Source organism: Pholcus phalangioides, unplaced genomic scaffold (genome assembly GCF_987345545.1).
Source record: "Pholcus phalangioides strain wild (caught in Gottingen) unplaced genomic scaffold, Ppha-v1.0 ptg000015l_1, whole genome shotgun sequence".
Classification (NCBI taxonomy): Eukaryota; Metazoa; Arthropoda; class Arachnida; order Araneae; family Pholcidae; genus Pholcus; species Pholcus phalangioides.
The window spans coordinates 32052169-32076298 of NW_028301608.1; the positions used below are offsets into that span (position 1 = coordinate 32052169).

The window sequence follows — 24130 nt, forward strand, 5'->3', positions numbered from 1 at the left end:
CTAGAAGAAATTCGAAGATTCCTGCCAAAATACCAAGTCGTCTAGGAGGAGGTTAGTGGCCCCACGAGTTAGACAAGAAAACTTGCCAACAAGTCGAGAAAAAAAAAATATTTTTTTTTTCAAAGTTAATGTCACTCGCGTGAAGATGAGGACACGAGAAAAAAAAATAGGCCTTGAGGTTCGTGTAATTCAATTGTATGTAATTTTGAACACAAAGTGATTTGGGATTTTTACAAGTCAATTTAATAGCATACACTCGAATATCAATTTATCCGTTCCCTCCATTACGCTTATTTGAGAACCATCTAAAAAAGAAAAAATAAAGGGAGGCAGAGCCTTGTGCTTGCAGTTGTGAGTGACAAAATTGATTGGAGTGGAATCTATGCCCAACGCTGCTGCGGTGGCTGCAGTTATTCTCCTTGCCGGGTTATTCCAAACCAGTTTCAAGGGGGACATGACGATCGCGACGGAAGAGTTGGGAACGAGTCAATATGGCGTCCCTGGATATCACAGTCATCCCTCAATCCTATCTCCATTGGCCCAGAAATGCTGAAGATAAATATCTAATCTAATACGTAATTGAATTCAGTTCCAGAGACCACCAGTAGAATTTTCGGGCTTTGTTACAACGTCTACCGAATTCTATATAATGTCTTGTTTTCTACGTCTTCCTTCATCCTTCGTACATGCAGGTTGCCATGGTTTCCGGCTGCCACTACTACCTGAAGGAACATGGCAGGGTCTTCCATCAGACGGAAGATCCCCCTGAAATTCCGCCATTACACACGAGGAGAAGGAGGAGCATCAACAGCTCCTCCATCCGGGAGAGAATTGATCGAAACTTTCAATATGGAGGACAAACGCAACTCATGATCTCCGCCGAGGGGTTCAAAATACGTCGCATTTCTTTTAGAAAGAATTCGTAGCATGCAACGATAATGAAACACGTCCGTACAGCTCAAAGAAATACTTCAGATTTTCGGTAATCTTTACGTTCGTTCAACGTAAATTTCAAAATCGGTGAACGATAGTTTTCTGCATGATATTCAGTTATTAGCTATGAAAAATTGAATACAGAGAGAGAGAGAGAGAGATAGAGGCAGTAAAACTGAAATAAACTGAAATATATCCCCGGAACCACAAGGAGAAAGCTAACAGGGTTTTATCCACGGTGTCCGGGGCTCGACTTCATAAATTTTCAATTTTTCACACTGTAAATTTATTATAAAATCAATATAAGACGCTCAGCCCCTAAAGCCCTGCTGACCTGGGGCCCACAAAAACACTTGCCGAGGCACGTCTTCAGGATCGTCTTAAAAGAAACAGGCGGGGAAGTGATGACCTGAGGCTAGGGACGAAACTACGATTTTTGTTGGGGGGGGGGGGGTCGGGGCGGCGCTACAAACGTGATTTTGCCACTCCACACAACTGTAAAATTCGATGATTTTTTTATGGTGTTTTTGTTTCCACCCTGCTGTCCCGGGGCAATTGTCCCCCTCTCAGTTCCGGCCCTGCCAGAATCCTTTAGCTGTCTCGAAGAAACCGGCCTACCAATTTCTATACTCGCTATCGAAAAAATCACAGAATCAAATCTCACTATCACGAGGCACCTGCTCTAGTCTTATGTGTTACGACAGCCCTAGGCATTTTTCAAGGATTTAAAGGGTCATGATAATGTATATCTCTCAGCTATGAATTTGATGGTGCGGACACCAAATATAGCTTAGTTTCATACGGTTCTCGAATAAATTGAAATTTAATATGTGTTGATTAATTATATTGACGTATGACGTATATGAGGGAGGGATAACAGGGCAGAAAATAGGGGGGGGGGGGTTCCAGAGGGGTTACCGAATTCACCCTTTAAACTACTGCTTCAACATTACACGGGGGCGCTAAAAAAAGTGTTTGATCTGTTTGACGAACTATCTAGTTGCGGCCCTGAGCGAAAGTAAAAACGGACTATTCATTTACTTATCATGCTCAAGCTCAGCGGCGTTGGATCCGGGGATGCAGTGTGCTGGAGTACCCACAACCCACAATATTTTGTAGCGTCGGTCTGAGCACTCCTAGAATTAATTCAGAATCAAAGATCAAGTCGAGCATTTATAGTTCTGGAACAATTCCGACACCTCTGCTCAAGCTATAATTACCAAAAAAAAAAAAAAAAAAAAAAAAAAAAATTGTGCGATAAAACGTATTCGCATATATTCACGTATAAAGTCAAACTAGTAAAGTGGGGGTTTTTAAAAATAGCCCAAATTTTCCAGCAAAGCAATCAATAACGATTCAGATGCCTACTCTAGTGACACGCCAAGATGACACCTAAAGACGTCAGGTGAATACATTAAGCTCTGTATCTGATGCTGGAATTCCCCCCCCCCCCCACATTTGGTGCAAGGAACTTCGCAGATTTCGAAGGTCATCGCGAGAGAAGAAGATGGTACAGGTGACGACACCCACGGCGGCATTTATCCCTTAAGGTGGAGTTAATGGCAGAAGAGATAATTTCAGAACATTTATTATTCAAGGGTCAGCTTTTCAAGGTGAACGGGAAAAGGAATTATAGTCAGATGATTATTATAATGCATAAATGTAATCTCGTCACAAACGAAAGGGCTCGAAAAGAGAAAGCGAATTCTCAAGGACGTCCGAAGCAGGCAAATAGGCCTGCAAAGCAGCAGGAAGCAGTTCGTTGCTCCATTTTTCTTCGATCTTCAAACGCATCCTGCGACCCAGAGAGTGAGTAATTATTACATCTCTCTCCATTCGGGCATTATTTTTCCTCTCTTGTTTCGAGTGAAGAACGATTCGGCATGACTACTTCCAAAATACGGTGTAGAACAATGCTCTTCAACAGCTTGTCCGCAAATCGGCGCCAGTCAGTACGAATAAAAGCGTCGTGGGAATTTGGTGAAGGTCAGCAAAAAAATTTCGCCTAATCTATGTAGTCGCTACATAATTTCAGATTAACCCTTCACAAGTGGCACCATATATCTCTCTCTCTTTTTTAATGAAGTAGACTTTCTTTCAGCAGGTGCAAACTAAAGAGGTATAGGGACAACATGTTCTATTGAGAAATCAACTTTACAGAATATCTGAGCTTGTCAATGCTCAAATAAGAGGCTTCTAAGAAAGCGGTATATCTCGTCAATGCCACTTAAAGGGTTATAAAAAAATAAAACACTACCTCTTAATTTGTTTTTGCCGTCAGGTAATCCGCAAATCACTTTTTATATTTATTTATTTTTTTGCAGAGGTCCGCAATCGCTTATATTTACTTATTCTGTGCCGGTCCGAAGATTATTCCTCCAGTTCTCATTTATCTTTTGCCGGTCCGTAAACACTTACTTTATTTATTTATTCTTTGCCAGTCTGCAATTTTTCCTATTTATTTTTTGCTGGTCCGCAAATCATTTGTATCATCCACGTCGGTTTGCGAAACTGTTTAACTATTTCTATCAGTCCGCAGGTGTAAAAATGTTGAACACTTGTGTAGAATTCAACTACTGAATCATATTAAATAGCCGTCGTATTTCTCCACGACGGACATGCATAAAACTGGAAAGAAATTATCAAATGCAATTCAAAAAACGAGAAACTGACCTTTAAATATTGGGCATATGTCCCATACTGTAATACCACCCTGGCTTGTATACTGGCCGAGAGCGATTTCCATTATGAAGACCGGAGCTCCTCCGGCGACCAGACATGTTATGTATGGAATGAGAAACGCCCCTGAAAAAATGAATAAATTGAAATCAAGTAAAATATTAACTACAAAATGATCACAAATTTGGAGCGGTCCAAATGAACCATAATAATCATACACAGACACATTGGCGTACGCAAGTTGGGGGGGGGGGGTCCTCAAGCCGAGATTATAGTGTTATTTTGGAGGAAAAAACGAAACCCCAACCCCACCGTTAGGAAAAAAAATTGGAACCCCTTCTTCTTGAGAAATTTATGGGTACGCCTATGAACACACGTATAGTGCTATCATATGAAAAAAATAAATTACAGACGCAGTAAATGAGGCAGCAAGTTCTGATGGGGCCTTTTACCAAGCGCTGATTCAAGGGAGTAATTGCCTCCTCACCCTTCCTCCAAGAAGCAGAAATAATACGGAAAAAAATGTCTCTTATATTTCTCTATCCTTCGTCAGTCCGGAGATTATTCCTTAAATTCATTTGTCTTTTGCCAGGTCCGCAATCGCTCCTATTTATTTATTTTGTGCTGGTCCGTAGATTATTTTTCCAGTTCAAGACCTACTTATTTTAAAGTGAGCTGATGCGTCTTTCTGAGACATTTCTCCTGACCCTACGTTATTTAAATATTCTTTTAATTTTTCAGCTGTAAAATCCGCACATTTTTTACTCCCAGGAGACCTCTTGTATAATTTCGGGACATTTTTAGTTTGCACATGAACAGTAGAAAAAGTAAAACTGCTAAACCATTTAACGAATGAAAATCGATAAACAATAATATCAATTATTTTTACGGTGAAATTCGAAATTTTTTAATCAAACGTGTAGCTCCGGACTCCCCAAGTAACTCCATTTTTAGTTTATCAGCACACACTATCCATTACTTATAAATTTTACTGTATTAGATGGTTCTCTATCTAGCTAAAACTATTATTTTCTTATGGTCTATAATATGCAATGTAAATTTATCTTTTCCTTGCCCGTGACTACAGTGTGTAAATAAGTGAAGGTGAAAGTTATCAGGTCACACAGAAATTCGTGTCCTTATAACAAAGCAACATAACGAATCAATCTTAGATGTCGTAATCTTTTTTATGTTCCTCCATATCGTTCTGATATTTTGAAAAATTCTCCATTGTACCGATTTCTGAGATGCAGTAATACTGATGATGTATATTTTTAAACTATGAATTTTGTATATATATATATATATATATACATAGTTTGCTATGTATATATATATATATAGTTATATACAAACTATATATATATATAGTTTGCATATATGAATACAAGAAAAACATATATATATATATATATATATATATATGTTTTTCTTATATATATATATATATATGTTTTTCTTGTATTCATATATGCAAACTGTAACTGGGCTTTTGCCTGTAGTTTGTATTTAAATAAATAAATAACCTAAACTAAGAATAAGGCGGGAAGAGTGGGAACATATAGTTTAGCACGTCAGGTTAGCACGCACCAGCTAGTGATGCTACCTGTTCAAAAGATGCGGAATCATGTCTATATTTGCATAACAGCAGACCCAGGAGTGATTTGAAATATTTTTTTGTTTTGGGTTCAAGTAACCCCTCCCCCCCTCGGGGCCCAAATAACCCCAGTTTACGGTAAATTTTGTCGAAAGTTTTTTACATTTAATACATTAAAAATTGTATATTTCGTTGGGTCATTCGCCTTTATCATACGCATATGGGAAAGAAAAAAAGACAATCTAGAATCATCTACAAAAATATGACAGTAGCTTGGAAAAAAAAAAGAGCAGTGCATCAAGGATTGATTGCTGTACGAGTTGGAAGAACAATGATTGCTATTACAACCGACCGAATTATGTCTGAAATTTATGGGCAGGATGGGGGTCGTCTGTGGTCTTAACACAGATGCCGCCAGTGGTTTTAGCGTTTCCGTGCCAGTAACCGGTCATCGAAAGATGAATGACGTCCTCTAATGATCGAGGATGAGCATTTCATTTCAGTCGCAACGGATGACAACAGTCTATGTTGTCGTCGCTGGCGGTGATTGAAATGAATAGAGAACCTTATCGTCAAAGATTGAAATACGCATTCCTTTCCGAATTGATTCGAGAATTCTGAAAGATAAGTTGAAAGAGAGCTAGTCTCATCAGTTCTTTTCCTTTTCCGTGACTACCAAGACCCGTACTAATGATAATACTCGAATAGCTCAATTCGTCAGCCTCTTCGAAACATTTCTGAAACTTATTCATTATTCAGTGATACCTCGATATAACGACAAAGAAAAAAATCTGGTTGTAGATGGATCACCGTTATATCGAGAGGCAACATTATCATCAAGCGCCATCAAAATTATGCTACTGTTGGCATATTTTCTATATTAGCGTTGTTAGTACCACCAAAAATGCATTTTTTGAGTACTTATTCGCCGTAAAAAAATTTTAATTGATTGGTCGATGAACAAAATTCAGTTAGATGTATTTGCCCCTGTAACGAGATTTACTTCAATGCATTTTGGCTATCACACGAAAAGTAGCGATACCGAAAACTTTCGGTGACCATACATTTTCGAACAATGATGTCAACTGTGTTTCTCAATGAGTGCGATTAGTCAGAAAGTCAGCCTTAATCAAAAGAAATTTTCTCTCTTCATTTCATTTCTGTCCACGCTGTACATTTTACATTGATGTTTTCGGACTTGTCCAGCGCTCCATTTTTTTCTGTGATTATCTAAGTGAATTTCCGAACGTGCCGAAATCATCAAGTGATGTCGCAGGTACAAGCGGCAAACGGAAGCCTGATGAAAAGAATGAAAACGGAAGCCATGAGAAAGTTGAACATGTGGAAAAGTTTGAACACAGAACACCAGTACGAATATTGGGTGGACAACATAAAACCGTTTAAGATATTTAGAAACAAAAAAAACAAAAACGGATTCGAACAATGACTACAAAAAATGTTCAAAGAATAAATAGAGGGATTTGGTTTTTCTATGGATAATTAGTAACGGCATGTAAAGTAGAAATTACGGTCTTAATTAAATTACCTGTTACTGAACGAACATATATTGCTTTATTAATTTTTTTAAAAGGAAAATACGAATCAATACAAGTTGAAAAAAAAAGTTTTCTTTAGAAAATGGAAGTTTTATTACGAGAAGAAGGTTCTCTAGAAATACCCTAGTTTTTTTATTTAATGCTTCAAGATAGGAAAAGTGAAGTGGGCCAAAGTTAGTCACATACATTTAACCCAAAATGTTTTTATTTTTAAAATTAGTTTAACTCTTTCAGTACTGATGGTACTTGAGCGATGCACAGAACAGTATGCAGTGACGTCTCAGCGCACGTAATCTGTACGAGCATCCATCCATCTTACATTGTGATGGAAATGTCAAAACAGGCACGTTCTTGTGACACTCCGTCAGACCAGACCCGACCCAGGCTCTGTCCCTCCCGGGATATAAGCCTGAGTCGTGTCTGGTCTGACGGAGTGTCCCAAGAACGTGCCTGTTTTGACATTTCCATCACAATGTAAGATGGATGGATGCTCGTACGGATTACGTGCGCAGAGAGTAATCGTCTCTTACTCTTATTTCGCCGACAAACGTGTCCGTGGCCGTGGTTTCTAACTGCACCCTACCCACTTCGTTTATTTTTTGTTGAATTTTCTTCTGGGAAAATTTTTACGAAAATATTCAATCGCTGTAGCGAATCCAGCTCATAACGAACCTCCGTATACAACGATCAAAATTTTTCGATCGTATCCTATAGCATGTCTATTTTTATATCGGATAAAATGAACCTCCGAACAGTACTAACAGTTTTCGGTCTTTTGAAGCTCATTTCAACTGTATATCGACTGTTATGGCCTACTACGATAAAGTCAATGCTGTTTAAGTTAAAAAAAGTTTTCATTTACGTAAATACAATTGAAGCATGGGCGGAGATACGGGGGGGGGGGGGGCATGGGGGGGGGGTCAAATGTGAAACCGAGTGATATAACTTATATGAGTATTCATGAATTGACATTATCATCATCATTGTGCTGTCCTCCTCCCACTCACCCAGACTTTCAAGTCTATCTTTGCCTATGAATATAAGATAGCCTTCGAAAAAAAAGGTTACCAGAGAACTTAAAAGTAGTAATAATATATTGAGTTTCTTGGAAAATGTATTTTTAAAGAATGAACCAAAGTAGGCGTCTAAATTAAAAAAAAAAGTTTTACATCATTTTCGCTTGCAAGTGTGTGTTCGCATTTATAAACATGAACCTTTTCTTGTTAGATAACGACATGCAGAGTAACAAGTGACCTCCGTCATGAAGGGAATGCATGGATTAAAGATAAAGGTCATGTCATGTTTGTTTAGTGTGTATAATATGTATATGCAGCCGCTTCCTCTCTCTCATTTCCATTTGGTTCAACCTGCTCGCATCACGAATAAAGAACGATAGAGAACCAATGCAATGTTTGCCTTGAATAAAGCTGCTTTCTCATTTTCTCATCTGGTTATGCAATGGTCACTGCACTTTAACGACATATCGAGCTATGAACTTGAATTGTTCCACCTGGTGTTCGCACAAAAAAGGGTTTGACTATATTAGTCGGGTACACCAGTTTTTCCGACATTTCATTGCATTTCTGCATTGTCGAATATTCTCCAAAGCACGTTCGAATTCTAAGAGAATAAATTTATAGGAGTATATTATTTTGTCATTTGTATACATATAATGCATTTTCCCTATAACACTCCACACAACTTCAAAGACGTATATTAAAAAAAAAATTACACGGCTTTTAAAAGAAAAAGCACGAGCATCTTGCAGAGATATCTGGAATGGCATTAAAAACAGCAGTAATAATAATAATAAGACTCCCTAGTGTGCAATTAAATCACGCAGGAATAAACGGATCGTGGGACGTAAACATGTTGTTTTCGTTATCTCGTGACTATTTACTTGTGTGAGAGCATTAAAAACGCTTCGATTATTTATTTTTGTTTTTCCATTTCTATGTTTTTCTTAAGGACTGAAAGGCAAACAAAAACGCATGAAATAGAAATAGTGCATACAAATAATGATATAAATCAGTCAAAACGATTAGATAGGGTGAAATGTTTGGAAACTGAGAGGTATTGATGGAAGAAAGTCGGATTTTTTGTTTTTTATACGACTATGTGTCATAGGACTGCACACATTGGGCAAATTAAAGGAGCATGACCTTCAGCATTGACAAGTGCATGGTCGCTCATTTTGGTTCGAACAATCCACGATTCACTTACGAGCTAAATGTAAAAACTATTCCGGATGCAACTAGGCTCACTGATTTGGGAATTATCATATTGACCAGCGTTTTCTGAATATTGTTCCGTGGTGGTAAAAACAAATAGAATGCTTCGTTTGCTTCTTAAAAAGGTCTTCTCGTCCTACAAGAGCAGTGGTTCTCATACTTTTGCCCCACACAGCTCCGTTTCCTGATTCGTGGTTTATATGCGGCTCCCCAGAATTATTTAGCAGATATTTTCACTTATAAAAGAACCATTTCAAAGCAAAAACAGGCACACAAATCAATATCTGCAGCTCACCATGACACCCCCCTGACAAAGGTTGGCTACGTCCCTAGAAGCCTTGGTGCACTTTTTGAAAAACACTGTCCCAGAGCCATCCGTCCGCTAAGATTAGTGGCGCGTACTCCTGGCCTAGAGTACGCCGTACGGTTTTGGAGACACTATCTTCAGAAGGATATAGATTTGGTTGAAAAGGTGCAAAAAAAAAAAGCCACTAGAGGGTCACTGGTGGGTATGCAAAGTATCTAATACTTTCAAGGGGGTCGATATGATGGATCATGAAATATTACTACGCCGTCGCAGAGAATTTATCATAAATACAGCTCGAACAAATATTAAATGTATATTTAGCTGTGACGAATAAGATATTTGTAAACTGCAATGGAAGAGCTGAATAAAATGCTGGAACACGTAACGACGGAAGACAATCCACAACTATGAGGTCACATCTCACTCACGATGGAATTTTTTGGAAAAAAAAAGATTTTGTTTCCGTAAATTTCATGTTTGCAAAACTTCCAACTTCATTGTTAACCGAATAAAGTTTTTTTTCCCGGCCATTTATTTAGAAAAATAACACTTCAATTTACTAGTGAGAAATCTTGTCTTTTTCAGAAAAAAATGTAAACGTAGTTATTATAGACTGATTTTGTTTTCCCAATAATGTGTGAAATACATATATAAATTCCTTTAAAAATAACTTTGATAAATTTTCAGTAAATTATGAATGAGTAATTAAATTTAACTGAGAGTTGGGATATTTAAGGTTCTTTTAAATGACAGTTTTTGTAATGCCAAGGCCTTTTCTAATTTGATCCAAAGGAGAATATCAGAATTTTTAACCCTTCAATGCGTAGCATTGCGTATTTACAAAGGGGCCATTCAAGTATTACGTAAGCAGATTTTCAGCCATTTTTGACCCCCCCCCCCCCCACTTTTCGGCAAAAGTCGGCAAAACTTCGTCAGCAGCTTAGAATATTTCATATCTTCAAAAAGGGGTGTTTGATGACGTAAGCAACCTTCGAACTTCCCTTCCCCCTTGTCATCAAAAGTCAGCAAATCTGAAATCTCCCCCCCCCCCTCCCGATGCTGACGTAATACTTGAATGATCCCAAAGGGTCCTTCAAACGTTCGTTACTGCAGCCAGCTTGAAGATAAAAATTCAGAATCGTCTCTGCACACGAGGTGACGTCATATTCTTTCCATTTTATGTTTTGAATTTGCTGGTAGATGTCCCAATCAACAACAACTATTTGCTTGTTGCAGAGCATGTGATGCTGTGATTTCACCAATTTATTAGAATGTTTTGTTTGCATTTATTTATTTATTTTTTTACCTGGAAGTTTGCAACCCAAATTTCTTTCACACTATAATTTAAATCACAAAGAAATAGTTATATATTTGGAAAGTAAAATATTACCTTAAGACATTTATTTTATATGCGATTTTTGAGGCTCGGTACGTCCTCTGTAACGCCCTGTATACGCAGTACATTTTGAAATGATTTTTCCGGTTATCTTTAGGTGTCATTAACTATGAAAAAAATTTCAGCTGTAAAAACACAACATGTATTCAACTACTTCGCGTACAAGCGTTTGGCAAGAAATTCGGGTTATCTCTATTTAACGAATCGGCGGTAAATATGGCAACCTTGTCCTAACTTAACCGCACGTTAGAAAAACGAAGAGGGGGGGGGGGAGAAAAAATATAAAAGGAAAAAGTATAATAAAAAAGTGGTAGATAAGATAATTTTTTTGAGTCCTATTTTCACCCTCACCTGCATTCTCTTTCGCTCTTACATGCATATAGTAGAAAGATACATTATATGTGTGGGAAAAAAATTACCTTGATAATTAGGGTTACTATAAAACTTCGCGATGGTGAAGAGAGAGGAAAGAAAACACAGTGAACTCGTTTGAATTTATTCCACTAATAAAAAAAATGTAGAAACAGAATTAGTATAGACATGGTGAAGGCTGTTCAAAAATCTATGCTGGCCTATACAGAAGGAAATATATGCTATAATGATTTGGAACTTTGTGCATCGATCCCGACAAAATTACAACTGAGGAATATAAAATGCAAACATATATATATATATCACTAAACTTCAGCGGCTCTACCGACTTCAGATGAAGTCACTGGATATTCGAGGCAGCTTGCTAAACACTTATCTTAATGTGATTTAACCAATTTTTTTATTAACACGATACCGTGTGTATATTCCCGATTAAATGATGATTGAAATTTATTCTGGTTGATTAGAAATTTCTCTTCTGTAGTTGTTTTTGAGAAAAGAATATAGTTTTCGATTTTCTTTTTACTGTTGGCAAAACGCAATCATAATAATCGACGATGAAAGCTTGTTAATATTTTCAATTTTCTTCTCATTCCAATCGATTGAATGTTTAGTTTTTTGATAGATCTTTATAGCCAAGCAATGTTTCACCAGCAAGACACAAAAAGCGCAAAGAAGGAGTTCTACAGGATGATAAGGAAAGATGTGTTTTTGCAGCTGTGTGTCTTCACTATTAAACTCGTGCATTAGGGATGAACCTAGATTATAAGAGTTGTTTTGGTAAAGTTGATATCACCAGTGTGTGATTTCGGAATTTGTGGTTATTAATAGCCCCCATAAAGCTACACAGCTAAAGAAAAATTTCATGCTCTTCTAAGAAATTTTCCTTCTAAGTAAATACCCTCCAGTATGAAGATGATGACGATGAAGAGAGAGAGAGAGAAAGTATATTAGACACGTTATTTGTCGTTTTGGCAGCCAACGGTATATACACGACTTGAAAAATAGGTTTAAAATCCAACAATAAAGCTGAGATTTTCTTTCCCTTGACATTATTCACATAGAGATGTCACTAGGCAATCCGTATTGCTATTAGAGAGAATATTTGGAAATGCTGCGGTGCGTTTAGTTTAAACTTAGGATGAAAAAACAAAGCAACATGATTCACGTGTTGAGAATCCTTCCTTATAAAAAAAAAAAAAAATCCTGCTCTTTACATTTTTTTCCAGATATGTGTTTCACCAGTTTTGATGAGAATGCGCACACTACCCGCCATCACCACGTTGTCGTTGATCTTTCATTAGTGGGTCATCAAAGCGATGAAGAAGAGCGCGAGCAACAGAAAGGAAGTCTAATTAAAAATACCAGAAGTTGGATTTCCTGAAGAGAGTGGAACCGTTGACACGAATTCGCTTTCGGTCTGTGATTCTCTGCGCTGTTCCTAATTCGAAACGCCAGCTCTCTATCGAATCTAACAAAAGCATATGAAGCTGATACGTGATCAAAATTTTTGACGCGAACATTTCATTTCTGATAAAAAGAATGTAAGTAAAACAACTGAGTAACTGGCGGAATAGGTGATCGCATGACCCGTATCTACTGGAACATTACTGTATTTTACCGTATTTCCAATGAAGCTTGCTCTTGCACCTTTATTCTTAACTGAAATCAAAGATTATAACCTAATTACTTTTACGATTTATAAATTATGATATGATAATGTTGACTATAAATGTAAATACTTATCTCAAACATTTTTGTCTTATTCTATGTTTTTTTGTTGGATATACAGTCAAATCCCGTAGTAACGAATACCGTTATAGCGAAAATCTCGTTTTAACGAACACGTTTCTAATCCCCTAGATAAGTTTACATAGGAACAATGCAAAAAACCTAGAATTCTTTTATAACGAAGTGATTTCTCCGGTCTCTTGGAGTTCGTTACAACGGGGTACGACTGTATTTTAATGAGGGCTCCTTGAAACCCCACGATGACATACATATTTGAGTGCAAGTGTGACGACAGTGTTACCGTCAGTGTTATATATATATATATAACCTATCTTCAATCCCTATCCTGATTTTTTGTCACTTGGAGAGTCAAAACTGGTTTTCTGTTGGAAAACGGAGGCTGATGGGCTATGGATGAGCCCACCTTTCATTTTAAATTCTAATCGACTGCGATTTACTGCATAGTGCTTCATTTCCTTTCCATTAATGACTACCAACGATTTTCATAATAATTACCAACTTCTCTTATCGTTGGCAACGTTTTTGGTGACAAATGTTAGTGATATCCCGCAATTTTCCCAATCCCAATTCTTCGTTTTTTTGGGGGGTATGGTCAGCCTAGGTATAATGCCATTCACGGGGGGTGAAAAAAAAAAGTACTGGTATGAAAACGATTTTCATTTGAACACAGAGGTGGATTTATGGCTTTGACGCCCTTCTCTCGTTCTAAACTTGATGTTTTGTCCACCAATTATACTACAGCCGCCCTGAGTTATAAACCGCTTAGCCCCCTCCCCACTGTAAATACGCCACTGCTTGAATGTTTGGAACATGTCCCTTTGGCTCCATGTATAAAAAAAACACCACCAAAGCACTCAAATGCTACCTTGCGTAGACAAGCATAAATTCTTCAAAGTACTTGTTCCACTTGGCATCACGGCCATTTTTAAAAATATACACCAAGAAAGTGAATTAAAAGCTTCTTTACTGTCATAATTCCGAGCGAGAAAAAATAAAATCAAACCATAAGATTTCACGGCTTCTCTGCCAAATTTATTTATGGCAGTTTGGCAACACTTTGATCGAACACTTGCCAGGCAAAGATAGAACAGAAGGAGAGAGAAAAAAGCGAACTCTTAGAGCATAGCTTAATGCTTGACCTTTTCTTCAAGTTTATTTTGATAACGTGTGCTTGAATATATTTATATACACGAAAGAATTCTGTATATGCGGGAAAAAAACAAATTTTCAATTTGGTGTTCAACCAATTTTCAAAAAAAAAAGTTAAAGAGCCGCCAGATATTAAAGGAGTAAATACCATTCATCAATGCTATTCACATCCCACATGTCTCATGATATTAGGTATTTCTCCATTGTTTCCAGAAGAAAAAGGAATCTACAATAAAAACAAAAAGTGTTCATAATCTCCTTGAATGCCAATAAAGTAAAATCCCCTCTTTTGCAGACAAAAGAAAAAAAAAATTCGTCCGTAAAAGAGGAATTGACCGTAAAAATAGAGGGGGGAAGGGAGAATTCTTATTGAAGCCTTCCCGTAACAATTATTATCTGGGCGCATTTGGCGGGGTGACTGTTAACAAAGGCTTCTCTGAAAGAATCATTTACTCAAAAATTTCAATCTTTCTAGTATTAAAAATTCCTACGATCGTACAAATATTCAATCATTGCACTTATTAGAATTCGAAAAACGGAGGAAGGTCGGGAAAAAACAGCATTATATATAAAAATGCGTGTAAAAAGGTTTACCTGCATTTATAAAAAATAGCGTTTTTTTCCCCCAACTTTCCTCCGTTTTTCGAATATCTTAGTGAACATTGCACATAGAAACGTAGGGCTTTTTTTGTTGGCGTCAGGAGAAACAGGGCAAAACATTCTAATCAAGTTTTTGAGGACAGGGTGTCCCCGTATAAAAAGTTAATTTTTATATTTTAATAACTATACTACCCCTTACAATATGAATGACGTATCTGAGAACTACACGTTATCTGGATACTTTTTCTAATGGAAGTATGCCTCTAAGATCAACGGTTCGAATGTAAAAGGCAGTGCGTTCTATTACATATGCGCCCGTGATGTAGATAGTAACTGCACACGAAACGTGACCAATCTGAGACACCCGCGTCATTTGAATGACATTCAAGAGGAGAACTTTTTTAAAGCAACCGTGAGTGGTTGATCCGTCACAATTCCCATTCAAAAAAAGATGCTTTAGCCAATTTTTTTGTCTTTTGTCAAGCATGGTAATGAAACTTAGAGCCAAAATTTCAAACCAGCACCGAAAAGGCTGAGTCTCGAATGGTGACATCCTACGTCACCAAGAACAAAGAAGTCAAATTCATCAGATTTGATTTTCAAGGTTATGTTGACAGTCTCCTTTGACATCAAAATAACCACCCAACTAGAAACGGCATGCCATTTGAACACAGAGAGTCGTTTCAAACGTATATCTCCGTGCACTGTTTTGAATATGACAGAAGATTTCGTTTGTTGACGAATCTTCTTCTTCTTCAGCATCACACTTCGTTGAGTTTGCTCGGACGCATCAATCGCACACCACTGTTGCTTGAATGTTCTTCCTTGCTCAGCTGCCTCAGATTTATCATGTTCTGTGCTGTTGCTACAGTCACCAAATCTTGCACTATCGCCAACTTTTTGTCACCTCGTCAACTATTTGAGCTGCTGTCATCTTTGTCTATGTTTCATTTCTACAACCAAATGCTGGCGGAAAATGAGAAAATTAATGGGATTTGTAATATTAATATCGCGGATGCTCTTTTACTATAGTTCAGAGTTACCAGCAAAACCTGCTTGGTCATTTTCCCTGACAAAAAATTTCCTTGACTGAAACTCCAGAAGAAATAAATATACTGTAATTCGAAATCCCCACCTTTTCTCCAAATGTTTTCGTTTCGGTTTTTCCCTTTACAGAATTTTTCCCTTTCCGATTTTTTAATCAAACATTATAATAAGGCCGGTATTACACTATAAAAGTTTGGTAAAAGTCCTTTTATAAAACTTGAAAAATGCAGCCAATAAAGTCACCGATTGCATTTTCTAGAATGTAACCAATAACCTTATTGGTTAGATTTTTCAAGTTTTATAAAAGGGATTTTATCAAACTTTTACAGTGCAATACCGGCCTAATACAAATATTCCGACTTTAATTCACATTTTTCCGACTTTTATCAAATATTTGAATTTTCCCGCCTGACTTTCCAAGTTGCTGGGGATCCTGTAGTTGTCTCGAAGAAGAAAAATAGTTGCATTTTTTTTCTTCTACGTCCTTTAATTTGTACCAGCGTAAGCATTTAAAGAAGGTAAAAGAAAGAGACGCGTTGTTCGAATGTACGTATATGAGATCATGGGATCATCCTTGCCCCATTTCAAGCAAACCCAAGGAAAGAAAATAAAATAAATGAAAATCTTCTAGAATAATTCGCGAGGAAGAGGCAGACACATTCTCAGCCGAAGAGAACATTCTGAAAATGGCAGTTTGACAAAGTCTTTCCCCCCGCGTGACATAAGGCAACTCCTGTTCTCTTCAAATGTGAGATAATTTTGGCAACCGTGTTTTTCCGTTTTCGATTGCGCATCTAAAACCCTCACCGTTTTTCAACCAAGAATTAAAAAAAAAATTAAATTGGAAACGGCAATTGGTGCCGCTTTTCTGGGCACATTCAAAACTCAGACATAACAAATTTAATTATAGAGAAATTTGAAAAACATTTTGGTTTGTTGATGAAAATTCCAAATGATCTACAAAAGTGTTTAAAAGTTGGTAATCGCTTCTGTGGAGCCGCACCTTATTTGAATTTGATGCTGTAGCGGGCGATATTTCTCAGTTTTAACCAAAAATTAACTGAATTTATTTATTTATTCAATATTGATTGGCCGAGGCCTATACAAGAGGATGCGGAATTTATATATGACGAAAGTGTCGATTGATGGAACAAGAGAATTCTGAAATCTACAATATTTGATGGTAGGTTGTTCCAGTCGATAATAGTTTTTGGGAAAAAGCTAAATTTGTGACAATCTGAAGAGGCAAAGATGGAATGAAATTTTTGGAAATGATTGCGTTTAACAGAGAAATGTGAAGGTTTAATTAGAATATTAGAAGTGTCAATATTAAAAACCCATGGAGTATTTTGTAAAGAAAAGTTAAACGAGAAATAAGTCGAAAAGAGGAGAGAGGTTGGATATTGAGTTGGCGCTTGAGTTTCGATATGGAGACAGATGAAGACCAACAGTTAAAAATGAAACGAGTGGACTTATTTTGGATAGATCCTAATTTGTCAATGTCGGTTTGGGTGTGGAGATCCCAGGCTTCACAGGCATAGGAGAGAGCGGGAGAATATATGTCTGGTAGCACGAGTGACGGACATGACGGGTGGAGTATTTCAGGTTACGGCGAAGGAAAAAGAGTTTTTGGAGACATTTATTAAAGATATAATCAACGTGAAGGTTCCAGCGGAGATCGGAAGAGATTATAATGCCCAGGAATTTATAATGGGAAATCTCAGAGATCAGAGAGTTGTTTATCGAGTAAGGGGCCTTTCAAGTATTACGTAAGCAAATTTTTAGCCTTTTTTGACCCCCCCCCCCCTGTCAGCAAAATTTCGTCATCAGCTCTGCCCCTCTGAATCTTAACTCGTATTTTCATAAGGGGTGGTTGATGACGTAAGCATTACCCCCCCCTTCCCATCAAAAGTAAGCAAATCGGAAACCCCCTCCCCCCCCCCCCCCATCGATGATGACGTAATACTTGAACGGCCCCTAAGGGAAATCTTGGGGAATTCTTTTACGAGTAACTTTCATAAAAACAGTTTTTGAGAAGTTGAGGGGTAATTCCCAGGTTGAGCACCGTTCTGAAATAATGTTAAGGTTGTCTTGGAGAGATTCTTGGTCTTAAAGATTGGATACTGATTTATAGATGACACAATCATCAGCGAAGAGTCTGATACGGCAGTTTATGGAGTCGGGCATTTATGTAAATTAGAAATAGTAATGGCAAGAGGACCAAGCCCTGGGGTGTGCCAGACTTATCATGAAGGAATGGAGAATTCTGGCCCTTGTACGAGACAAACTGGTTACGGTTAATAAGGAAGGTCTCCACCCATTTCAGCAGTTGAACATTTAGACCAAGGTTTGAAAGTTTTAGTAGAAGTTTATTATGGGGCACCCTGTCAAATGCTTTGGAAAAATCTAGGAAAATTATATCGGATTGAAGGTTTTTGTCAATGGAGTCTGTTAAGTCATGTATGAAAAGTGTTAATTGGGTAGATACTGATAATCGAAATCCATGTTGGTTAGGGAAGAAAAAGTTAATCGAATCGAGGTGGGTACAGATATTCTTGGCAATTATGTGTTCAAAGAGCTTGCAGCAAGAGGAGGCGATTGCTATAGGTCTGAAATTGAGAGGGTGGGACAGTGAACCAGTTTTACGGATGGGAATTATCTTATTAATTTTCCAGTCAGAGGGTAGATTAGAAGTGTTCAGTGAGACGTTGAAAATAATGAGGAGATAGTTGCGAATTCCATCGGCGCAGAATTTTAGCATATAATTGGGGATCTCATCGGGGCTAGTAGAGTGGGGTTTTAGTTTTTTTAGAAGATTCAGGAGACCGGCTTTGGAAAAGGAAATGGTACAAGAGTTATGAAGTGAATCATAAAAGACGTATTTGAGGTGTGTGGGATCGGAGGAAAAAACAGAAGAGAAGGACCGGTTAAATTCAGAGGCAAGATCAAGGGGAGAGGTTAGGTCCGAGTTGGTTTTGAGCGAGGAGGTACCTACTGATTTGGGGCGGAGGAAATTCTAAAATTTTGAGGGATTTGTTGTAAGATAGGTAGGCAATGTGTGTGTGTGTATGAGTGGGATAGGTAGTTGGATTTGTGTAAGGTCTTTGAGGTTACGAGTGGAGCTCGAGATTTTGTTTCTGAGAGTAGAGGAGTCGTTAAATTTAAGTCTAGAGATGTCACGTCGAATTCTTCTTTTTAGATGGAAAATGTCACGGTTGATCCAAGGGTTTAAGAAACTTTTAGGTGAAGAGCATTTGGTAGGAACAGTGGCTTTGCATTTGTCGATAACAGCTTTGAATTTACTCCAGACACGTTGAATATCGTTAGAAGAGGAAGAGGAGACGAAGTCTGGAAAGTGAGTACGAAGGATATTTTGCATGAGAGGGTAGTTGGCCTTATTAAAGTTGAGTTTTCTGACGCGATTAAAAGGAGGGATGGTATAATGAAGAAAGAAATCTAAAAAAGGATTTTGTGGTCGGAACAGCCATCAAAAACGGAAAAAGGGGAAACCGGGATTTTGGGATTTTGTTGGAAACTGCAATTAGGTCTAATGTGGATATTGAGTGGTTGGAATTCAATTTTCATTTTCTTTAGTTTTCAAAAGTTGTGATAAATAAATGAGTGTTTAAAGAAAGGCGGGTTTTCTCAGCCTACAACAAAGAAAGAAACTTTCAGGAAAAGAGAAGTTGATTGTCTCCTACGGAAATCTAACCCGGGTCCTCTTGCAATCGGGGCACCATAGAAATCCCTCTAATCTCTTGACAGTGCAATTTATTTCAGAAAAAATGCACTGAAAATGAAAATATTTTTTTTGTTTGTTTGCTGTTGGGTATTTTACCAATAAAAATGATAAACGAATTCGATTCGAGGCCTTCATGGAAAAGAAAACACTATTTGTTTTTGCTATAAAAAATAGTGTTTAAAATAAAATCATCAAATCACAAATATAAAATTTTTCTGTAGCACGAACTAGACTAGGGTGTTACTGTTAAGGGGTTAACGACAGCAATAACTTCTCCAGAGATAGTAACAGTACAAATTGGTTTAGTACTGTCACCCACTGAGTTAGACACCTGATCATTTGGCCCCTATGCATCCTAAGTCTTTTTCCCGGACGTATTAATATTTCTCAAGCTAGGCTATAACGCCCCTCAAGAGTCGCTGAATGGACGACGGGGTGGGGCTCAAACTAGATACACAATGTAGAAGCCATTAGAAGCCATCCTATACTGAGCTTGATTTTTTCACGAGCAAGCGTCCAAGGCAAGCCCATTGCCCAAAACGCCACTAATTACGGGACTATAATTTGAACAACACATCTTCACTGATAACCGAAATATTTTATCTTGGTCCAGCAGCATCAAATACCAAATGCCAGTTTTTCCCGAGGCTCCTTCCTCATGCCATAATCACATCCTGGTCCAATAGGTTAGCTTAACAGGGAGGAGGGTATGCGCATATTCGGGAAAGAGGGGCGAAGGGGCAATCACCCCAGGGGTTTGGGTCGTGACCCATAGCTCAAGAATCCCTAGCTGTTATTGGACTTGAACGGCTTATGTCGAAAGTCCCACGAATCGAATTTGGATCATGACCCACAGCGCTCAAGAATCACTCTGGTTGCTTAAGTAGATTTTACGACCCATCTCGGAAGCTCCTGCGAATCAGATATTTGCGTCGTGACCCATAGCTCAAGAATCCCTGGCTGTTATTGGATTTAAAAGATCCATCTCGGAAGCCGAACGACCCATCTCTGAAGCCCCGCGACCCATACGTTAAGAATCCCTGGCTGTTATTGGATTTAAACGATCCATATCGGAAGCCGAACGACCCATCTCTGAAGCCCCGTGACCCATACGTTAAGAACCCCTGGCTTATGCCCTTGGTGGATGAGAAGCTTCATGATCACCTTCCATTGCAATTAACATCAGTTGCAGCGGGTTTAAGAAGGAGGCCCAGTGCATCATCATCATTAGCTGATCCTTGGTATCTCCTCGTTAGTTTCTTGCATGCATTTGAATTTAAGCCACACTTCAAACAGGTAGACACACACCCAGAGGGGTAAGGGAGGCATGGAGAGCCAGATAATATGGGGGAGGGGGTTGGAAATCGATCTGTTCCATAAAATACGGGACGATCTTATGACCTTACGCAAGTGGTCGCTCCTTCCGACACATCGCCCGGTATTCTCACCAAGAAAAGTGATGAAAAAATTTTTTTTTTCCTTAAGAAGACGGACGATGCGACAAATAAGTTTGGAAGACACTTTTCTGGATACAAGATTTTCGGAAGACTAGTTATATCTGTAGATGATGATGATGATGATTTAGAAATTCACCATCATCTCCAAATATAACCAGTCTCTGAAAATCTTATTTGTAAACAATTAGAGAGAATATATTTTCTCTTGAGAAGGCACCAACGAATAAGGCAAATACACGAAAAATACAAAATTTGTAAATAAAAAAAAATTGTATTTTTCGTGTATTTTTGCCTTATTTGTTGGTGACCTCATAATGTTCTTGGGCAAAGTTGATCAACTCTTTTTTTCTCTACATAGACTGTTCTGAATATTTCGTGGTCGTGAAATATAAAAAGTTCATAAAACCACCAAGCAATAGAAAGAGGAAAAGGTGCACATTGACGTAATGCTGACGTTGCACGGGACAAAAAGATTGAAAAGCAAAAAAAAAAAAAAAGCACCGCACTTGACATAGTTCGTCACCAGGCCAAGCGAAACAATGGAATCTATTTTTGGGTGATCACTCGACAAAGGAATAAGAATTACAACGACTACAGAAACAAAAAAAAGGATGGGAACTAAACGGAGGGGGGGGGGGGGGAAGTCTCGCAAAGTAATCATTTTCCACGCATTTATTACTAAGCTGCGGCTATTACAGTGATAGATGGATCAAATGTCCAGTCTGTTCTGTAGGCTAGACGGGCGACATTTTATTACAAAAACATTTTGTGAATCGTGCAGCAAAAGCGTGAGACGTGATATACGGGTGTACACTGACGTTTCATTTCTGCTTACTATGCTGATTTTACGATTCCACAAATCCACGTGTAGAGAGAATAATAGGCTATTATGCTGTTAGAGTTGAACAGAAAGATTGCAAAAAAAAAAAAAAAAAAAAAAAAAAATTGTTGAAGTTCTAGACGTAACAATACCTCATTTTCCATCGAATCTTTTTACGTATCAGATCATTTTCCGATTTGGAAATAACGGAAATTTCTCTGTCCGAAACGATTAGCGCAAAAAGTCATCGATTCGACACGTGTAGACCCCAAAAATTTATTTTCAATAACATTTAGCAGCCGAACAATTAGGTTAGTAGAAGTGAGAATCTCGCAATTCATTTACCTAATCTTTGAAATGTATTCGTGTATTTTAATACAATAATAAGTCGATTGGGACATCCCTCTACATTGGAGACGGTTTTTAATGGAACCTTAAATAATCCTATAACACAGAATGTCCACAAAACTGTACGTCTACATCATGCGACAGATTTCAATGAAACCGTACATGTGCAATTTAAACTGGTTTCACACGGTTTGCAGGGTTAGCGGCGCTAAGTCACAGGAGTTTTTTGGACAGGAAAAAAATAACTAAAAAAAAAAAAAACAGCCTATAGGTGGCGCTGACGCACACAAGTCAAAGAAAAGTGTATCGATCCGGTCCATCCAATCTGTCGGTGCTGAAAGATGCGATCCGCCGAGAGGTGTCTTGTCATGTATACATCCGGACCTGCTGCACTCTGCCGTTGCTGGATTTATGACTCGCCTGCAATGTGTTATCCCCCTGTGGTGGTGGTCATGTGGAACACATACTGCTGTAATAAACAATTTGGAGGCATTCTGTTCGCTATTTGCTTATCTTTTCTTAGACTTGTGTATGTCAGTGCCACCTATCAGCTGTTTTCTAGTTATTTTTTTCCCTGTCAAAAAAAATTCCGTGCCTTTTTAGCGATGCTAACCCTGCAAACCGGTTTTTATTTCAGCTATTTTTCCGGTTTTTATGAATTTTTAAAGTTTCTACGGACTTTTAGCCCACCCTGTATAACGCTTTGGCTTTTTTGTAATAAAAGGATTTATTCTTAAACTTTTCATTTCATCTTTTATCTTTATTCATGGCCCCACAAAGGTGGGGCTGATAGGGGCCCAGCACTGGGGGCCTGGAACGATTATCATCATTTTATTTTATTTTTTTCACGCTATAAATTCATCATAAAGGGACCCAAGAAAGTCTGGTCTGGGGCACGACAAAAGATCCCAGCTAGAGAATATGTGGAGAGGGGGAGGGCGTGTCTTTATTTCTTTATATCTTCAAACACAGTACATATCGCCCCCCCCCCATGTCGAGTACAAATGAGCTAATTTCCCCTTTTTTTTATCAGTTGGTTTGATACCTCATTTTGATATCTAAGTTTTGCCTGAAACGGAAATGTGTATCCCTATTGAAACACACGTGACAAAACATTTAGTTTGATAAAAATTCTTTTATAAAACTTTAAAAATGCAATTAATAAGCACATCTGTTTCATTCGAGCGAACTTAACTGATCCGTCTATTGGTTGCATTTTTCAACCAATAGACGTTTTGTTTTACATTAGTTAAATTGTTTTTTCTCAAGTTTTGTTTAAAAGATCTTTTACCCAACTTTTATACCATAATCCCGGCCAATGGGTAGAGCTAAGGCGTTTTTAAAGGAAAGTATATTCTAGTAACTCTCACATCGAGTAAATATTTAAACGTCATTTCCTAGATTTTTTCCAAGGACATTACACATTCGTGCTTCTGGCATGGGGGGCGACGACATGTTAACTTTGTCACTCGTAATTCGTTAATACAGGGTGTCTATAATTAAATTTGACCTGTTCTGAGTTGTCTAAAGCTTTGATTACTTATCAGAGTTATGAAGCTTTGGGAATGTTTTAATGAAGAGATTTAAAAGTCTTCGAGAGCGAAAAAACAAAATCAGTTTGGACATTGACCACTGGAGTGTATTTCTATGAAAATTGTAGCGAATACGCTATTTTTTCCCCTCATCTATTAAAGCTTCATGGCAAGCACCTAATCATCTCCGGCAGAGTGTAATTTCCATTTTTATTTCTTTACTAAACAGTGCTTGTCATTGAGTTTACGTGATTTGGCTTAATTCCACATCGAAAACCTTTATCAACAAACGAGATCTATCCAGGGTCGTCTTAACACTATGGTTCTCAAACTGGGGGTTTCGATTACATAAGTGCCTCATGTTAATGAAATCCAGTGTATGTACTTTTTATTTCTTATAGGGAAATATATAAATTGGTAGGGAGTGTTACTTCCAGAGACAAGAAAAGTGGGCAAGAATATCACTTGGCCATTCCAATGCCGTATACGGCATTCGACATCCATGTAAGGCTTCCGACAACCGCAGCCGCGTGAAGAAAAAATGCCGGACTTCTTCGGAAATTCTCAAGCAAACACGCTCGGTGGGGAGAAGAAATTCAGGGACTGTCCTGT

The 24130-nt window shown here is 38.0% G+C and overlaps 1 protein-coding gene across 2 annotated transcripts in view; it reads right to left on the reverse strand.

Moving 5' to 3' along the window:
* Window positions 1–24130, reverse strand: part of LOC149075823 (sodium- and chloride-dependent GABA transporter 2-like) — a 93098-nt gene that overhangs the window by 32099 nt on the left and 36869 nt on the right. For both annotated transcript variants that reach the window (XM_089243337.1, XM_089243336.1), the window contains exon 2: window positions 3607–3738. In XM_089243337.1, coding sequence (XP_089099463.1) covers window positions 3607–3738 — 132 coding nt within the window. The remainder of the gene's footprint in view (window positions 1–3606; window positions 3739–24130) is intronic.